Below are 14,802 nucleotides of genomic sequence, written 5' to 3'. Positions count from 1 at the left end.
CGTTAGGGTGATTGGAATAAATAGATCGTACAGGCACTTTATTTTTGATGACGCGGTTCTGTCTGAGTTCCTTTCAAAGTTCGAAACGATTGTCCAAAGATGTTTATTGTTGAGTCAAAATAGTAGTCAAATAATGATGAAATAGTTGTCAAACAGTAATCCGGTAAAATACAGTGCTATTACACAGGAGGGACCAATAATAACTATATGAAACAGGAAAATAGAATTATATGATGTAAATTTAAACTACGCCTAATTAATAATACCAAAGGTCCCCCGATTGATTAAGATACAAATTTATACGTCCTACCTCCAAGCGGCTCACGCCGAAAGAGATCCCGCCAACACCAAAATGGTCAGGGTTCAATGCCCTAAGTTACCGTTGCCAGTTTAGTTATAATAATAGCGGTCACCGTTTAGAATCATGACCGCTACAAAAAACTGAAAAAAAGGGACAATATGATAATAGATCCGAGCGAATAAGCGCAAGTTCAAACAATTACGCGACTATCTAAACAATGATTTATATACATGCGGGTACAATGTAGTTTCCTTATCGTTCATTGAATTTTTCTCTTTGTTGATATGATAAGATTCGAGAAATAGTTTTTTTCTGTAGTGAATTTCATGTTCCAATATCCTGCTGTTATCCCAATCAATGTTGTGGTCAATAGAAAGGGCATGTTTCGAAAGGCCCAATAAGAAAAACGGCGTGGTATATGCAATCCCATTCGTTGATTGTTGCTCTATTTACATTGGAGAAACGAAACGAAGTCTAGAAACTAGAAGAAAAGAACATCAGCATGATGTAAAACAAAATAAATTTGAAAAATCGGCCCTTTCGAAACATGCCCTTTCTACTGATCACAACATTGATTGGGATAACAGCAGGATATTGGAACATGAAATTCACTACAGAAAAAGACTATTTCTCGAATCTTATCATATCAACAAAGAGAAAAATTCAATGAACGATAAGGAAACTACATTGTTCCCGCATGTATATAAATCATTGTTTAGATAGTCGCGTAATTGTTTGAACTTGCGCTTATTCACTCGGATCTATTATCATATTGTCCCTTTTTTTTCATTTTTCACGCCGTTTAATTTTTACTACCTTTTTTATTTTTCTACTCTATATATATACGATAGTGTACTCTTCATATCATGCCCTGATGAAGTTTTTCGAATAGAAATTCGAAACGTTCACTTTGTCATCTTAGGAGTTTCAGTTTAATCGTAGTAGTATATATTTACGGTCCAATTGCAGTAATCGAAAATTAGTGTAGAAAAAGCGGTGATAAACTAGGCCAAAATTATTCACCGGTACCAGTACTTCTAAAAACAGATTGTTGAATGCTATGCAGAATGAGGGTTTGAAACTAATACCCAATTTTACAGGCGCCAACTGGCGAAACCACTCTTGAAATAAGCACCGAAAATATTGCAATGGCGTCCATTAGATAGAACTTGGAGCAATTACGATTTCTTCTCTTTTTGTACTGCGAACCCCATTAAAGACATCAATCCGCTTGTAACCTCTTTAATCTTTTGTGTTCAAGTTCTTTCATCTTTTTAATTAAATTTGTGCATACAATAACTGTCTGAATTTGCATACAGTGAATAGTTTTTTGTTGTAATTTATTCCGCGGAACCGTTGTGTTTTGTTCAAACTGGGGCACAAATATTGTGGAAGCGTTGCTGCGTTTCGTAGTGCTTGGCTGCCTAATAGTACAGTAGTACGGTATTTCTTATTCTTTTATGAACTACCGGTATACAGTAATTTAACGAGGCTAGATTATTAGTTCTCTCGCTATACTACTGCTGTACTGTACTACCTGATCTTTGAATTTGGGAATTGTTGTCACTAGTCTGCCGACTTCAAAATGGATTTCGTAGGCGTCAGTCAGGTCACCCAGCAGACAACTGACAAGGATGAACTCTTTGTTTGTCCATTCGACCCCATACATCGAATATCGGCAAAGAGGTTTGTCTATCATATTATCAAATGCCGGAAAAATCATCCTCACATTGAAACGGTTAGTACCGGTATAGCTTCCTTTACATTTCATTATATCTCTAAGATTATACTGTTAAACTATACAGATATATTAATTACAGAATTGTATCTGTGTATCTTACAATCCCCAATTTAGTATTGTAATACCGGTAGCTTACGTACCGGTAAGGTACTACGGTACTGTACTAAAATGTCAGTGATGTTCACCTATTTCAGTAGGCTACTTGCACCTTCAACATGGACTTTGATTTTTAAATATCCTACTGAACTAATATTTGAGTGAATAGACTTTTTCAACATTTCATGCCATCATCGGCTGTTCATAAATTTGAATCTCAATGATTTTGTAGATACTGCTAGAACATTGTTTAATAATCATGGCTCAAAATTCACAGATTCACCCTCCATGCCCATTTTTGTTCAATTGTGATCTGTTGATCGTGCTTTGAATCAACCATACAATTTCAATCGTTGTTTCTTTGATTCCAGGAAACATGTCCATTCAATGCAAGGCATATTGTGCTGAAGCCAGATATACGACACCACACCAGTATATGCCCAGACAGAAAATTAGTCGAGCTTGAACTCAACAGTCTTGGTGAGATATAAAATATTTAAATAGACCCATTGAAGTACATCGAGTTTTGGGAATCTCTACTGAAGGTACTTGAGACCTATGCCCTCTATTCCAATGTACTTAATTTGTAGGCTACTCTGCAGCCAGATATGAAGATTTCCGAATGCCTATTAAAGATCTCGCGATTAATAAAGCGTTACCTTACCTTGTATGATAAACTCTTGGGCTCTTTATTTTGTTATTGTTCAGTAATTGGCTGAAAACGATATAATTATGTCTCTCTTTGTCTCAGCTTTTTGCCCTTATTATTATAAAAGTTATTTTTTATGTGAATGAGAGGATATCATGTAAGAAGAAACCATGCATAGTTCATGCACTGTGATGTCATGTAATATAGTCAGTTATATATTGGTAATATTTTAGCCTGATCTAAGTTACTAAGATCTTGGTCTCTGGCACCCTCAATAACATCATTTTAATGTTAAACCATATTCGATTGTAATTTTTTTTTTTTTTATCTTTGTACATTTGGCATCGTTATGTCATAAACTGACTGACATTAGATTTTTATCAATCTACCTACCTTTGCTTTTTCCATGTTCTGTATGAAGTGGTTAGTTCCACATGAAATTTAATCCTACCTTGATCTTGTAGAATACCATTTATTCATTGATCATGTGCCTTCCAGTTACACACTGAAGTTCAATTTTCTTACCATAAAAGGTAAAATTATTTATGACTACCAGTACTACAGTTGCATGCATACCATACTACTGGTAGGCTTCCTGTTCGTGAAACTTCATTTTACCATTGATACCTAAACAACTGTAGCCCTGCACCATACAATGTTCTACATACGACCACAGTCACTTCACAATGGTACCATTGTTACTTTGCAGCTATCGTCATGGCTACTTAGATAATTGGTGCACGGAGTCGTTTCTTGTTTTGTTGTTGTTGAAACGCGAGATTACTGGGCATACCTGGTTGGAATGCCTTGACGTATTTATATTTATTTTCAAATTAACGTATATATGATACTGTATATACACAGTTCGACTTTTTTTTTTTGTTATTATTTCCTTGTTAGACTTGCTTATGGGTGCCGCTGCTCGATAACCAAATTTGGTTTCTCGCGGCTCCCCTCACCCTGAAATGCCTTTTTATTTATTTATTGCAATTTATATATCAAGTGTGCATTTAGTATGGTGAGAAAATAAACTACTGATTACTGATTTTTTACACTCTTTTGCTAGCTCTCATATATTCACACTTGGTTGAAAAGGTTTCATCTGCAAATTGCTAATTTTGTAATTTTCCAATATGTAGCCATGTGTCAATCAACATGAATACCGTAATTGATTTAATTTATCTATATTCCCTTTCATCAAATATTAGAAAATTAACATTTTGACTGACTGCTGTTAGGCATTTCAACTAGTCTTTGAAAGCGAACCCGGTAAATTGAGTTTTTTTCTAAGGATATTGTTTACCATATTGTTGAATGATCAATTACGGTAGATTGATTCTGTCGCAAAACAATGTGCTTGAAATCGGTGTTGGGTCGTTAGTCTTTCAATCGAGAGTTATGAGTCAAGTCGAGCCACATGTTATCCCAGCAAATAAATAAATAACTGGATACATATTTACACAAATTGAAACTTCCATTTCACAGACCGATTAGAACTGTCAAATGATCAGTTGACAGTTTCTTCTGAACCGTTGAATTTTGGAGATGATGAAGACTGGGACCAGGAGGTATTTATTTCTGTGGTGTATGAACAATGTGTTTTTGAGTTATGTGTTGACGTGTCATCAGATTTTAAACATTCATTATAAGTTAGCTATAACTTACATATAGTTATTTCAATTTAAGTATTTTGAATGATCTTTTAGAAATATTTGTACTTTACCATTCAAGATAAACGTATATTAGTGTGCAACAAGACGGGAATATCTTAGAATGGTCAAGTTTATTCCTGCTACAGCTGATATGCACAGATCTACTACCTTAACACCATAGTACTGTAATTATTCGTCCTCAAACTATTTGCATCTTTTGCAGATTGCCCGGAATATAAAATCATCTGAAGAATTCCCAACTTTTGATCCTTTCTCGTCTGGACATTCACAACACATTGCTTCATTCTATAAAAGTTCAGGACAAGGTTCTGGTGTGAATAAACGCAGAGAGGCTATCAAGCAGATGAAAGAAAGAATGCGTCAAGAAGCGTATGTTTTATAAATGTTATTGCTGGAAAATTCCATCCATCTAAATATGAAATGAATAACTTTAATTAACATCACATATCTGATCTGTATGGGCTGACGTTTTGATAGTTGGCTAGCCTACTTTTAGCATAAATTTTCATGAGGCGGCAGGCACATTTCACAAAATTAAGATACATAGTGTACAATTTTGTGAGAATTTTATGATTGACCAGTAATTACAAGTGTAAGTGTATGTGTATGCACTCACAACTACATTGTTATTATTCATACCAGGAAAAACTTGTACAATAATGTTCAATGTTTTTTATCATGGTGTATACAATATAATATTTCAAAAATTCTGAAATAAGCCAAAATAAATAGTCTCTTGAGCTACAGAATGCCATGTTAAAAGCCTCTAAAATGTAAAACGAGAGGGTATATGTGAATATAGTCTACTGTTTCGTCAGTTAAAAGGCAAAATTCTTTGCAATATGGCCACTGTGTTCTTATGTAAATGTAAGAATATATGTTTCAAAGTTTTATTTTAATAGAATATAACACCACATATTTTTATATATTATGGTGATGTCTTGTGTTTTTAGACAAATGAATGTTGATCAGCGAGTGCGTCGACCTTACTTTGATACTTCGGATCAGGGAAATCATCCAGTATTTTTAAAATCTGTGGCACATCCTTCTTCATTAACCAATCACAATCATGCGAGGGGTGATAGGTATGAACATATTCATTCCATGCAGAAAATAGTTGTTAGCCAGGAATGACATGCTCCATTTTCAACCCATTTCAATTTTGGATACTCCCGTTGTGTGTGTACCAAGTTAGGGTTAGCAGTTCGAGGACTGTCTGTGTTAGCCAAGTGAATATACCCCCTGTGGCCCAGCCCATATGTTTCAGTCTCTTTACATAACTTGATGTAAAGTAGGCGAACAAAATTAGTTACCTCTATATGGGTACACACTACACCAGGGGTGGCCAACCTATGGCGCATGCGCCAAACGTGGCGCATTGCATGATTAGAGGTGGCGCATTGCATCTTTAACCCTTCCATGCCAAAATTGTTAATTGCACTTGGCTTCTCCACGCCAAGCCGTTTTTTTGCGATTTACATGGTGACTTTTGATTGTACCCAAAATCTATTCTCCTTACTCCACGTCGCCCATTTACGGCTTGTTGGAATTAGAAACAACAGGCGATTATCGACGTTAGCTTTTGGACGGACTTTATGACATTCATTCTAGACTTTTAACAAAAGTTAGTAAAATTTACTCTTTTTTCCCTACTGAAGTAAAAAATTTAGAACGTCTGGAAAAATAGAAAATCGTCATTTATCAGCTTGAAACATGGATTTTCCATTGCCCAGACTTCCCAAATATCTCCCAATAACCATTGAACAACCAGTTGAATTGCCCAAGCCTAAAAAATTTATTATAAATCAACCCACAACATGCTGAAAATGACCCCTAAATACCATCTTTTTCATCCAAACTTCAAATGACCGTTTTCAACAAAAGCAAAGCGTAAAATCGCTTGCTGTGACGCAAGTACTAATCTCGAAGAAGCCTGGAGTAAAATCACGCGACGCTGGGCCAAACAGCTTCTTAATCGTACTTTTTTCTCTTCGTTGTTAAAAACAGCTTTATTGCCTAATGCTCATAAGGCAGAATGCGTATTACTCCTACTTTAACGAAGGCTGTAGTTTTTACTTGAAGCATGGCGTCACAATGGTTCCTTGTTTCGTAATCAATCGTAATCTGTTTATCGTAAATTGCTCGAATTTTTGCGTAGATACGGGAATTTTCTTTGAGTTAACTATACATATACGTGTGTGTATTATAAATTTATATAATTTCAACAAGAAGCGGACATTAGGCTTGGGAATACAAAAGATTTACGGCGCATCTGAAACATTATGTTTAAAACGTGGCGCATGGTATGTGAAAGGTTGGCCACCCCTGCACTACACACACTTTCATCTAACCTATAATCTCGTTACATCTTGAGTGGATTCGTGGCAATTGGCAAAGGATGAATATTGGATAGACTAACCGAGATTCAACCTGTGATCTTTTAACTTTCAAAAATGTTAGACTATGCTGATTATATCAAGCCATCATTTCCTTTCATTATTTTTCAGTTCGGACATAAAGTTACCTCCTAAACTTACGAAACAGAAACCAAGACTAGCAGCAAATTTTAATATGCAACCAAAATTTTCACATGGTAAGTTCATTTATAACAATACATTTTGGCATAAATTCTTTATTTGTGTGCATATCTTAAGAGGGGGTTTCTAAAAACAACTTAACCAGCACAACCCCATCCATGTTGAGGTACTTAGGTATGAAGTCACTCATTTCAATACTTTGAATTGCATATGTATGGCCGTTGCGTGACTTTACAGTGCCAGGTCTAATACTGTACACATAAGATTACGAACATGTTTTTAACATGCGACAAATAAAGCTGCTTGAATAAGATGAAAAAAAAAATTATATCTTTAAAAGTCACTAAATTTATTACAGCAATTGGCAGAGGTCGTCATTTTCGGGAAATGCAAAATGGGACAGGAGAACCAAGAGTTGGTGTTCAGCCTCCAAATGGATTCAATAATACTAAAGAAATTAATCATGGTAGGTCATGTATTATTTTGATATGAATATGCTTTATTATGGCAAATTAGAAAACAAAGATGGCATCAGAAAATTATTTACTCATGTCAATTTTATTCCTACGAAGATAAGCCACCAAATGAGTAAAATAAAAAATATTGTGTGTCGTGTTTCTAACTGTGTATGATGCTTTGTTCCATCACTTCCATGTTACCAGTATTAGCAGGGATGTTTGAACATGTTAAAATCAGAGTTTTTAGAAAAAAAAGATTAAGTCCAGAGTAACAAACTTTTGACATTCAAATCCCTGAGTGTCTTTTTTACACTTTGGTGGTAGAACCTAATTCGTACTGGATTGTTGTTGGAGTACTGAAACTTATTTTGTTATGAGAAACAATGGTAGTTATTTTATTTTGTTCGTACTCATTTTGAAATATATCAAAATGTGTACCGAAATAACAATAAAGATTTAAATGTGTACATAATAAAGATAAAAACATAAAACAATTTGTACGGCGGCATTTTGGTATAACAAAAATAGCAATAATTATTTAAATGTGTACATAATAAAGATAAAAACATAAAACAATTTGTAGGGCGGCATTTTGGACTAGAATTTTTTGGTCGACTATCAAATTGTTCAATTATCAAGTCGTTCGACCATTGAGGTATCACTTTATAAGTATATTGTTTGAATATCATGAAATACATGATAGGTATATTAGTATATGTATGTCTCACTGGTGTTCTGTGAAACACCTACAGGTGTTTCGCAGCAAAATGTTGTTTTTACCTTTCATTAATTGGCATATTTAATGATAACGAATGTAATCTTGTAATCAAAATATAATCAATTGCACAGAAGTTTTTTGCCTCTGAAATGCCCCTGAAATTGAGGTTTCGCTTCACCAAGAAGGTGAAAACCACTGTTCTACAGAAATTGCATTTATGGTTTTAACGTCTTTGTGTATTCAGCTTTCGGCCGGGGACGACAATTCCAATCAAATATGCATTCTACTTCGTCTAACATAGAATCTTTCACCAACAAAGTCACTCCTTTAACTCCAAATAGCAATGGTAAGTATGTGTACTAAAAATAAAATATTCAAGTATTTCAGAATTGGTTCATTCAAAATCAGTGATCTCAACTGTTTTATTAACACACCCTCCATATTGTTATGCACGAATTTCTATTCCATAACCATATGCATACCAGTTGATGTAATATGGTATAAAAATGTGTAAAGGCTGAAATGTAAAAATGCTTTTCTAGTTTTAGCCAAGACTTAAACTATCGAAGAATGGTCAGAGACCACTAATTCATGTATATGCGCATTGTATCTGTTGCTGTTAGACTGAATCATATAAGGTTCTATCAAGTTTATTTAACATTTACTAATCTCAAATTTTATCAAGGTGTTGAAGACAGTGGTTCATCAGCGGCAGAAGATACAAACTGGGGAAATGATGAGTTGGTGAAACAAGAAAGAAAATTAATCAAGTTATTGAAGCAGGTAGGTTTATGACACATCTCATGATTTAAATCTAAAATGATAGGAATAAATTTTTGTTGTGCTGTTTTTCAGATTAAATGAGAGTATGTACCCGGTGTTACCGCTTATAATTTTCTCTGCACCAATTTCATTCTGTATGTATATGGAGTTTTAATCTGAAAATTTTACCCTTTTTCGTTACTGATGATTTTGTGTCGTTTATGCATTATTATATGATTATGAATTATTTTGGTGGTTTAGTAATACGAATTGCTATTCTAGATAGAGCATAACTAAATGCTTCTTAGTGTTCGCAGTGGTGTTTCATAATTCCATATATTGCTCTATTTTAAAAGTTTACAAAGTGAAATGCTGACTGCGTTATCATACTTTACAAGCCAATTTTCGTGTTCTTTCAGATAGATGCTTTGGAAAAGAAATCTGCTTTAGGAGAAGTTTTAGATTCTGAGCAAAAAGCTAAGATGTTACGAAAACAGGAGATTTTAACATCTTTGAAACAAATAAGAAACCAACTTATGGAGTGAAACCCTTTATTTAGTTTAAGGTCTTGCAACCAGGTGTTTTTTCTTGACAATTTTTTGTTTATTCTTTATTTTTCAACGAGATTATTTTGAAGTAACTGGCGTTTATCTGATCCAATCCGCATCACTGCAAAGGAAAAGTCAGGAAAGCATGTATATTTGAAACTGTGTAATTTTATGATTTTATTTTATATAAAACAAGGTTTCATTCTGTAAATGTTAGTTTTTGTTTATGCTGTTTTATTTTTTTATTATTGGGAAACGATGTGCTGCTTTGCCCCAGAAACACCTTTTGTTGTCTCCAGCCTTTGGCCTGGAAATTGCCTATTTTTACACTGTATTACACTCAACGTTGTTTGCGCCTACCTCATCTATACGCCTGCTTGCCAATGTCGACTGCCATTCATTATATCGCAGCGCAGTCATTTCTGTTTTTAATTTTTTATAACAGGAAATCTTGCAATTTGCGGCCAAAGCCTATGTGGGTTGTTTTAGACATACCTAACTGTGTCTGATCAACTCTATAGTTGGTAAATTCTGACGATTTTACTTCCTCTGCTTACTGTATAGAAGTGAAATCTATTTATGACGTCACAAACACACGTTTGTTTTTATATGGACTTCTCCCATTATTACTCATCATGGGTGAATTTTGTGTATGAATATGTATATTTTATCATGATCCGCACCTTGATTTCATCACCTGTATGACACTAGTTCTGTATTGATGTTATATATCGTCACATGCGTTCGTTGGATTTTAATGTACTGTACGGTTTTAATAAAGAAAAATTCAATTAATAAAGTGTTGCTGCTGTTTTTTGGAAAATTTTTTAGGGGCGTTAGCAGTTATTGATCGAATTTCCAACAAAAGCACGCAGCTGCGATAGGCCTATTAACAGAATGGTCAATGGAGTCTTACATCTGATCCCGCTGACGATAATTAGAATTGAAGAAGATGGCGATGTTTTTGGCACAAAAGTGGTTCATGTTTGACGATAGAGGTTATTTATAGATTCAGCAAGTAGTTACAGCTCAAAATGATTTTTGGCGCCAAATAAATCTGCTCGTAGTGACAAAATTACGATATACATAAAATTATTTTTTATTTATATTTATCACTTTATTTCCTGGATCTTAAGAATTATATATATTTATATAAATCTAGTGCTTTATATTTCCAATATAAGTTTGGAACTTTTCATGTGTCTGTTTTTTTTCTACTTGGCGGTCAACAGGCGCCCAAACAGCCACACCATCATCACAAGTTATCGCCCGACCCAACCAAATATCCGAAAAATCTTTTCAGATCACCAATATATTCTGGACAACAACGAAAGACTAAAAAAAATTTTCCCCAAACCACCAAGACTATCTTACCGCAAGTGCCTACTCTAAAAGACAGATTAGTCAGAGCAAGATTGAGATCAGAAACACCAGTCAAAATAAATCCTGGATTTTTCTAATGTGGCAGGAAGTAATGCAGCACTTGCCAACATTCCGAAGAAAGAAAAATTGCACCAAGCAGACACAAGAACGTAGAAATGAAAATTAATCAGAAAATTACTTGCAACTCGGAGAATGTCATATACTTTATAAGCTGCAAAAAGTGTGGCATGCAATACATAAGAGAAACGGGATGACATCTAGAATATAGAATAACTGAACATATCAGAAGTATTAAAACCCAAAACAAAGATTTAGTGCCCATTTCAGCCAACCGGGACATTCACTTAAAGACTTCAGTGTCATTGGCATTGTAAAACTAATAGTCCGGCAGAATCGGACCTTAACATTGTTTTGGGACATAAAGTTTTTTTTATTGTTTAGATATAATGTCGATGACATAAATAATGATACCCAGGTGGGTGTGGAGTATATAATGTTGAGCAATTTTTTTTTAATGGATTTCAAGTATACGTACAAAGATGACGCACAACCTGAATCCTAACCTGGTACACATGCAATGTTCAGGTTGTGCGCCATCTTGGTACGAATGCTTAGGGAGCACCTTTTCGTTAAAAACAATTATTTCATAACTACATGGGTTAGTTTTGAATACATAGTAACATTCCATTTCCTTACAATGTCAGAAATTCAATTTTAGCAGATTAATGGTAGTTTATTTCACTAATATAAGCCAAGATCTATCGACAGCATCTAGCCATTTTCTTTTGCGCTCGTCAGACTATATTTGTGTTGCTGCGGGCATTTCGTTTTCCTTCTTAAAGCTTAGGGACTTAGGAAATATTGTATTAGTTGAAATGGATTGGAATATTCGACCTCGTCTTTCACTCCGAACAAGGCCATGCAAAACCATCGACTGGTATCTAACGATGTGTAACGTGTTTTCTTTTGGAAGAACCGGAACCTTTCAGGTGCAGCATTGGCTTTGGCCAAATTAATATATCCTTGTGGAGATAGAAGGTATGCGTATGCGAAACCGAGATGTGCACCTGTTATGCCAACATAGTTGAGTCAAACATTTTGATCACTAGTACATCACATACATTTTCCTGCGTGCTTCGGTTGTACGTAGTAACGCGCACATTTTTGCGAACATGCATCAAATTCCACTTGTTTATTGAGCTATAGGTTTTTGATGAGCTTTTGTGTATGATTTCATTCCATAGAATTTGTATGCTGTTTTAAAGAATACTAGTTTCAGCTTTTTTATTCATTCAAACCGCGTGTTGGAAGTAAGTTTTGTAATAGTGCGTGTTGGTTTTCAAATGGTTTATTTATATCCATTACTTGACATCCTTAAATCGGTGATGCCAGTAAATCTTTAATACAAAAAAATCAGTATCATCTGCAATAATAAAAACAGCAGTACCTACTCAAATGACAGCTGGGGGATGGATACTCATATTATCTGCTCCATCGCGTGCCTCTTACCAGTTTACATGAGTGCCAATTGGTATCTAAGCGTGGCGTGACGAATTGTTTTTAAATATATATTCCACAATAAGATTATTTGATGCATATTACTGAAAGTTACGCCTTATATGTCTTTTCCCATTGCACTATTCCTTTACTTATATTCAATAATATGACGCTCATCTGACATAGTTTTTCAAGTGTGTAGATAGGTAAAATCTTTTCCACGCTGTTCAGATGGGAATGCGCGAATATATCTGAGAATCGCTAATATTGGTTTGCAATGCGATGAAATTCCATCTTGGCATTTCTGCCTCTCGCAATTGCTGCGTATATTTATCGGAGAAGTTCTGTGGCGTGGTTATCAAATGAAGAACACATGGGAGTATTTTTTCCACTTCTTTACTACTCTCAAACCTTGACATTTTGTCAAACCTTTTTTCCATTCAACCTTTTTTTTTAAACATTCCCAACAACCACAATTAATTCTGTCATTAAACTTCCGAAACAAACAGATAAAATCATCAGCAGATGCATTTCACCTAATCCTAAGTAGATATTGCTAAATTGATCTTTATTTTACCATTTTTCATGTAATGCTTTTTGGTAAACCTGTTATCTATCGTAAATACAGCACATTTGGCTATGTTGTAGTGTAACTTTTTTGGCCTCACATTTTTGATATTTGTACTCAGATCTCTTGGCCTTGGGGCTCTGTCAAGCAAAGTTACATATAAAATATTGGTTGTAAGTTGCAAAACATGATCATGTTGTTGGAATAACTCGGCATTTTACCACTTGCATATATATCATTCATTGTCGAGAATAATAAGGAAATCATAAAATCTAAAACCCGTTTTCGTGAATTTTTTGTTGTAGTTGAATTCGAGGGACAGCATGACAACAGTCAAGAGAAGCACGGTAGCCTTTTATAGTTTATGACAGGGTTTCCTAAAAGGGAACCCCGGCCCCCTTGGAGGCCACTGATCGGTTATCTGGGAGCACGAACAAACAGATGGAAATGCGAATATATAATAACAATGTATTTTTATAGAGAAGAAGCAAAAGTGTTGAAAGTCTTTGGTAGTTTGAAAAGCATTGGCAGGGAACATAGGAATGAACTACATTCTTTCCCAGGGATATACTATAAAATGTAGCAATTTTCTCATTCTTGTTCTCGTGATAGCATTATCTTTCACTGCATCGCAGTGATCATCCCGCTGCATAACAATCCTTGCTAGCAAATAATTGACTGTTCACTGCCGGCTGCATTAGCAGACTTGTATTGTTAATTGCAACAAGAGCGGGTATTTTGAAATATACTCTTTATTTCACGCGTATGTTACAACAGTATTTCCATATATATATATAGGTCGCGACCCAAAGCTGGGTTCAAAAAATACCTAAAAGTTATTGATTTTTATTTCATATAGTAAATTTGGTGCTTCCGTTGTTTGTGCACCAAGATGGCGCACAACATGAACATAATATTGTAACCGGTAGGTTTCAGGTTGTGCGCCATTATGGTGCACAGATTTGATGAAAAACACTAATACAAATATCGAGCCGTAAAAAAATTGCTCAAGGCTGCAAACTCCACACTCATGTAGAAATGATGGGCAATAACCCCAAGATGAATAATCACAAATAAAAAAAACTTTATGTCTGAAAACAAGGTTGGGGCCAAAAAGGCCCCTTATCTGCCGGACTATAACTATTCCATGACCACATTTATAGAAAAAACAAAGAATCTTATCTCATTCAGCTCTTCGGGACACATGAGCCACAAGGGAAGAATATCAAGGAAGTTTAAAGCAATTATTCATCTGTCATTCATTGTGTAACTCATCCTTTGTTCTTAATGTTATTCTCATGGTTGGATCATGCATGGCCAGATATGTCGTCAACAAACAAACAATCAATATATTATAATTGACTCAAAGACGACTTTTCTGGTCAGCATCATCCAATGCTGAGAAACACAAAACAAAACACCATTGTTTAATTTGGACTTCAATTGTTTAATATGAAACAAAGAGAGATATCTCACCAATGTCATCGCATCTCAGTCACCCGCTGTTATTTAATCAAAAATTCACTGATTTTATTGATTATTTAACATGTGTAACTCCCATACTACTATACTGATTATTTAAATATGTATGTAACCGCTTTTCTTGTTATAGTTGAACTATGTATGTCTGAAGAAGTCTGATCTTGGTCAGACGAAACGTTACAGAAATATATTTGTTCAACTACAGCATCCTTGCTACAGCATCCTTGCATTATATGCATACGTATCCGCCGGCACAAAAGAAAAGAAGAAGGATAAGTAGTTAGTCTCGCAGAAACCAAATCATTACCAAAACGGATTTTTCCATTTCGTGCAAATATACACGCATTCTTTTCAATCTTTATCAAACCGCCTCCTTCCATAGATTTAAC

General features: G+C 34.9%; 1 protein-coding gene across 1 annotated transcript; it reads left to right on the top strand.

The window, feature by feature from the left end:
* Positions 1-1,443: 1,443 nt before the first annotated feature.
* LOC120336274 (uncharacterized) lies at positions 1,444-10,282 on the top strand. The gene is made up of 10 exons (XM_039403919.2): positions 1,444-2,039; positions 2,510-2,618; positions 4,273-4,355; positions 4,663-4,829; positions 5,414-5,545; positions 6,968-7,053; positions 7,356-7,463; positions 8,418-8,519; positions 8,859-8,956; positions 9,355-10,282. Exons 1-10 carry the CDS (start codon positions 1,887-1,889, stop codon positions 9,478-9,480), a joined length of 1,164 nt encoding a protein of 387 aa, XP_039259853.2. The 5' UTR covers positions 1,444-1,886; the 3' UTR covers positions 9,481-10,282.
* Positions 10,283-14,802: the final 4,520 nt, after the last annotated feature.

The sequence above is a fragment of the Styela clava genome, chromosome 2, assembly GCF_964204865.1.
Source record: "Styela clava chromosome 2, kaStyClav1.hap1.2, whole genome shotgun sequence".
Lineage (NCBI taxonomy): Eukaryota > Metazoa > Chordata > Ascidiacea > Stolidobranchia > Styelidae > Styela > Styela clava.
Note: the sequence above shows the minus strand (reverse complement) of the source record. Positions and strands in the feature narration are given on the sequence as shown.

What these genes read in the sequence shown, in the direction of transcription:
- LOC120336274 (XM_039403919.2), top strand. Translation starts at nt 1,887, where the DNA reads ATGGATTTCGTAGGCGTCAGTCAGGTCACCCAGCAGACAACTGACAAG. An exon ending in ATGAAGACTGGGACCAGGAG is followed by an intron (nt 4,356 to 4,662) that starts GTATTTATTTCT and finishes CATCTTTTGCAG; the next exon opens with ATTGCCCGGAATATAAAATC. An exon ending in AATCATGCGAGGGGTGATAG is followed by an intron (nt 5,546 to 6,967) that starts GTATGAACATAT and finishes ATTATTTTTCAG; the next exon opens with TTCGGACATAAAGTTACCTC.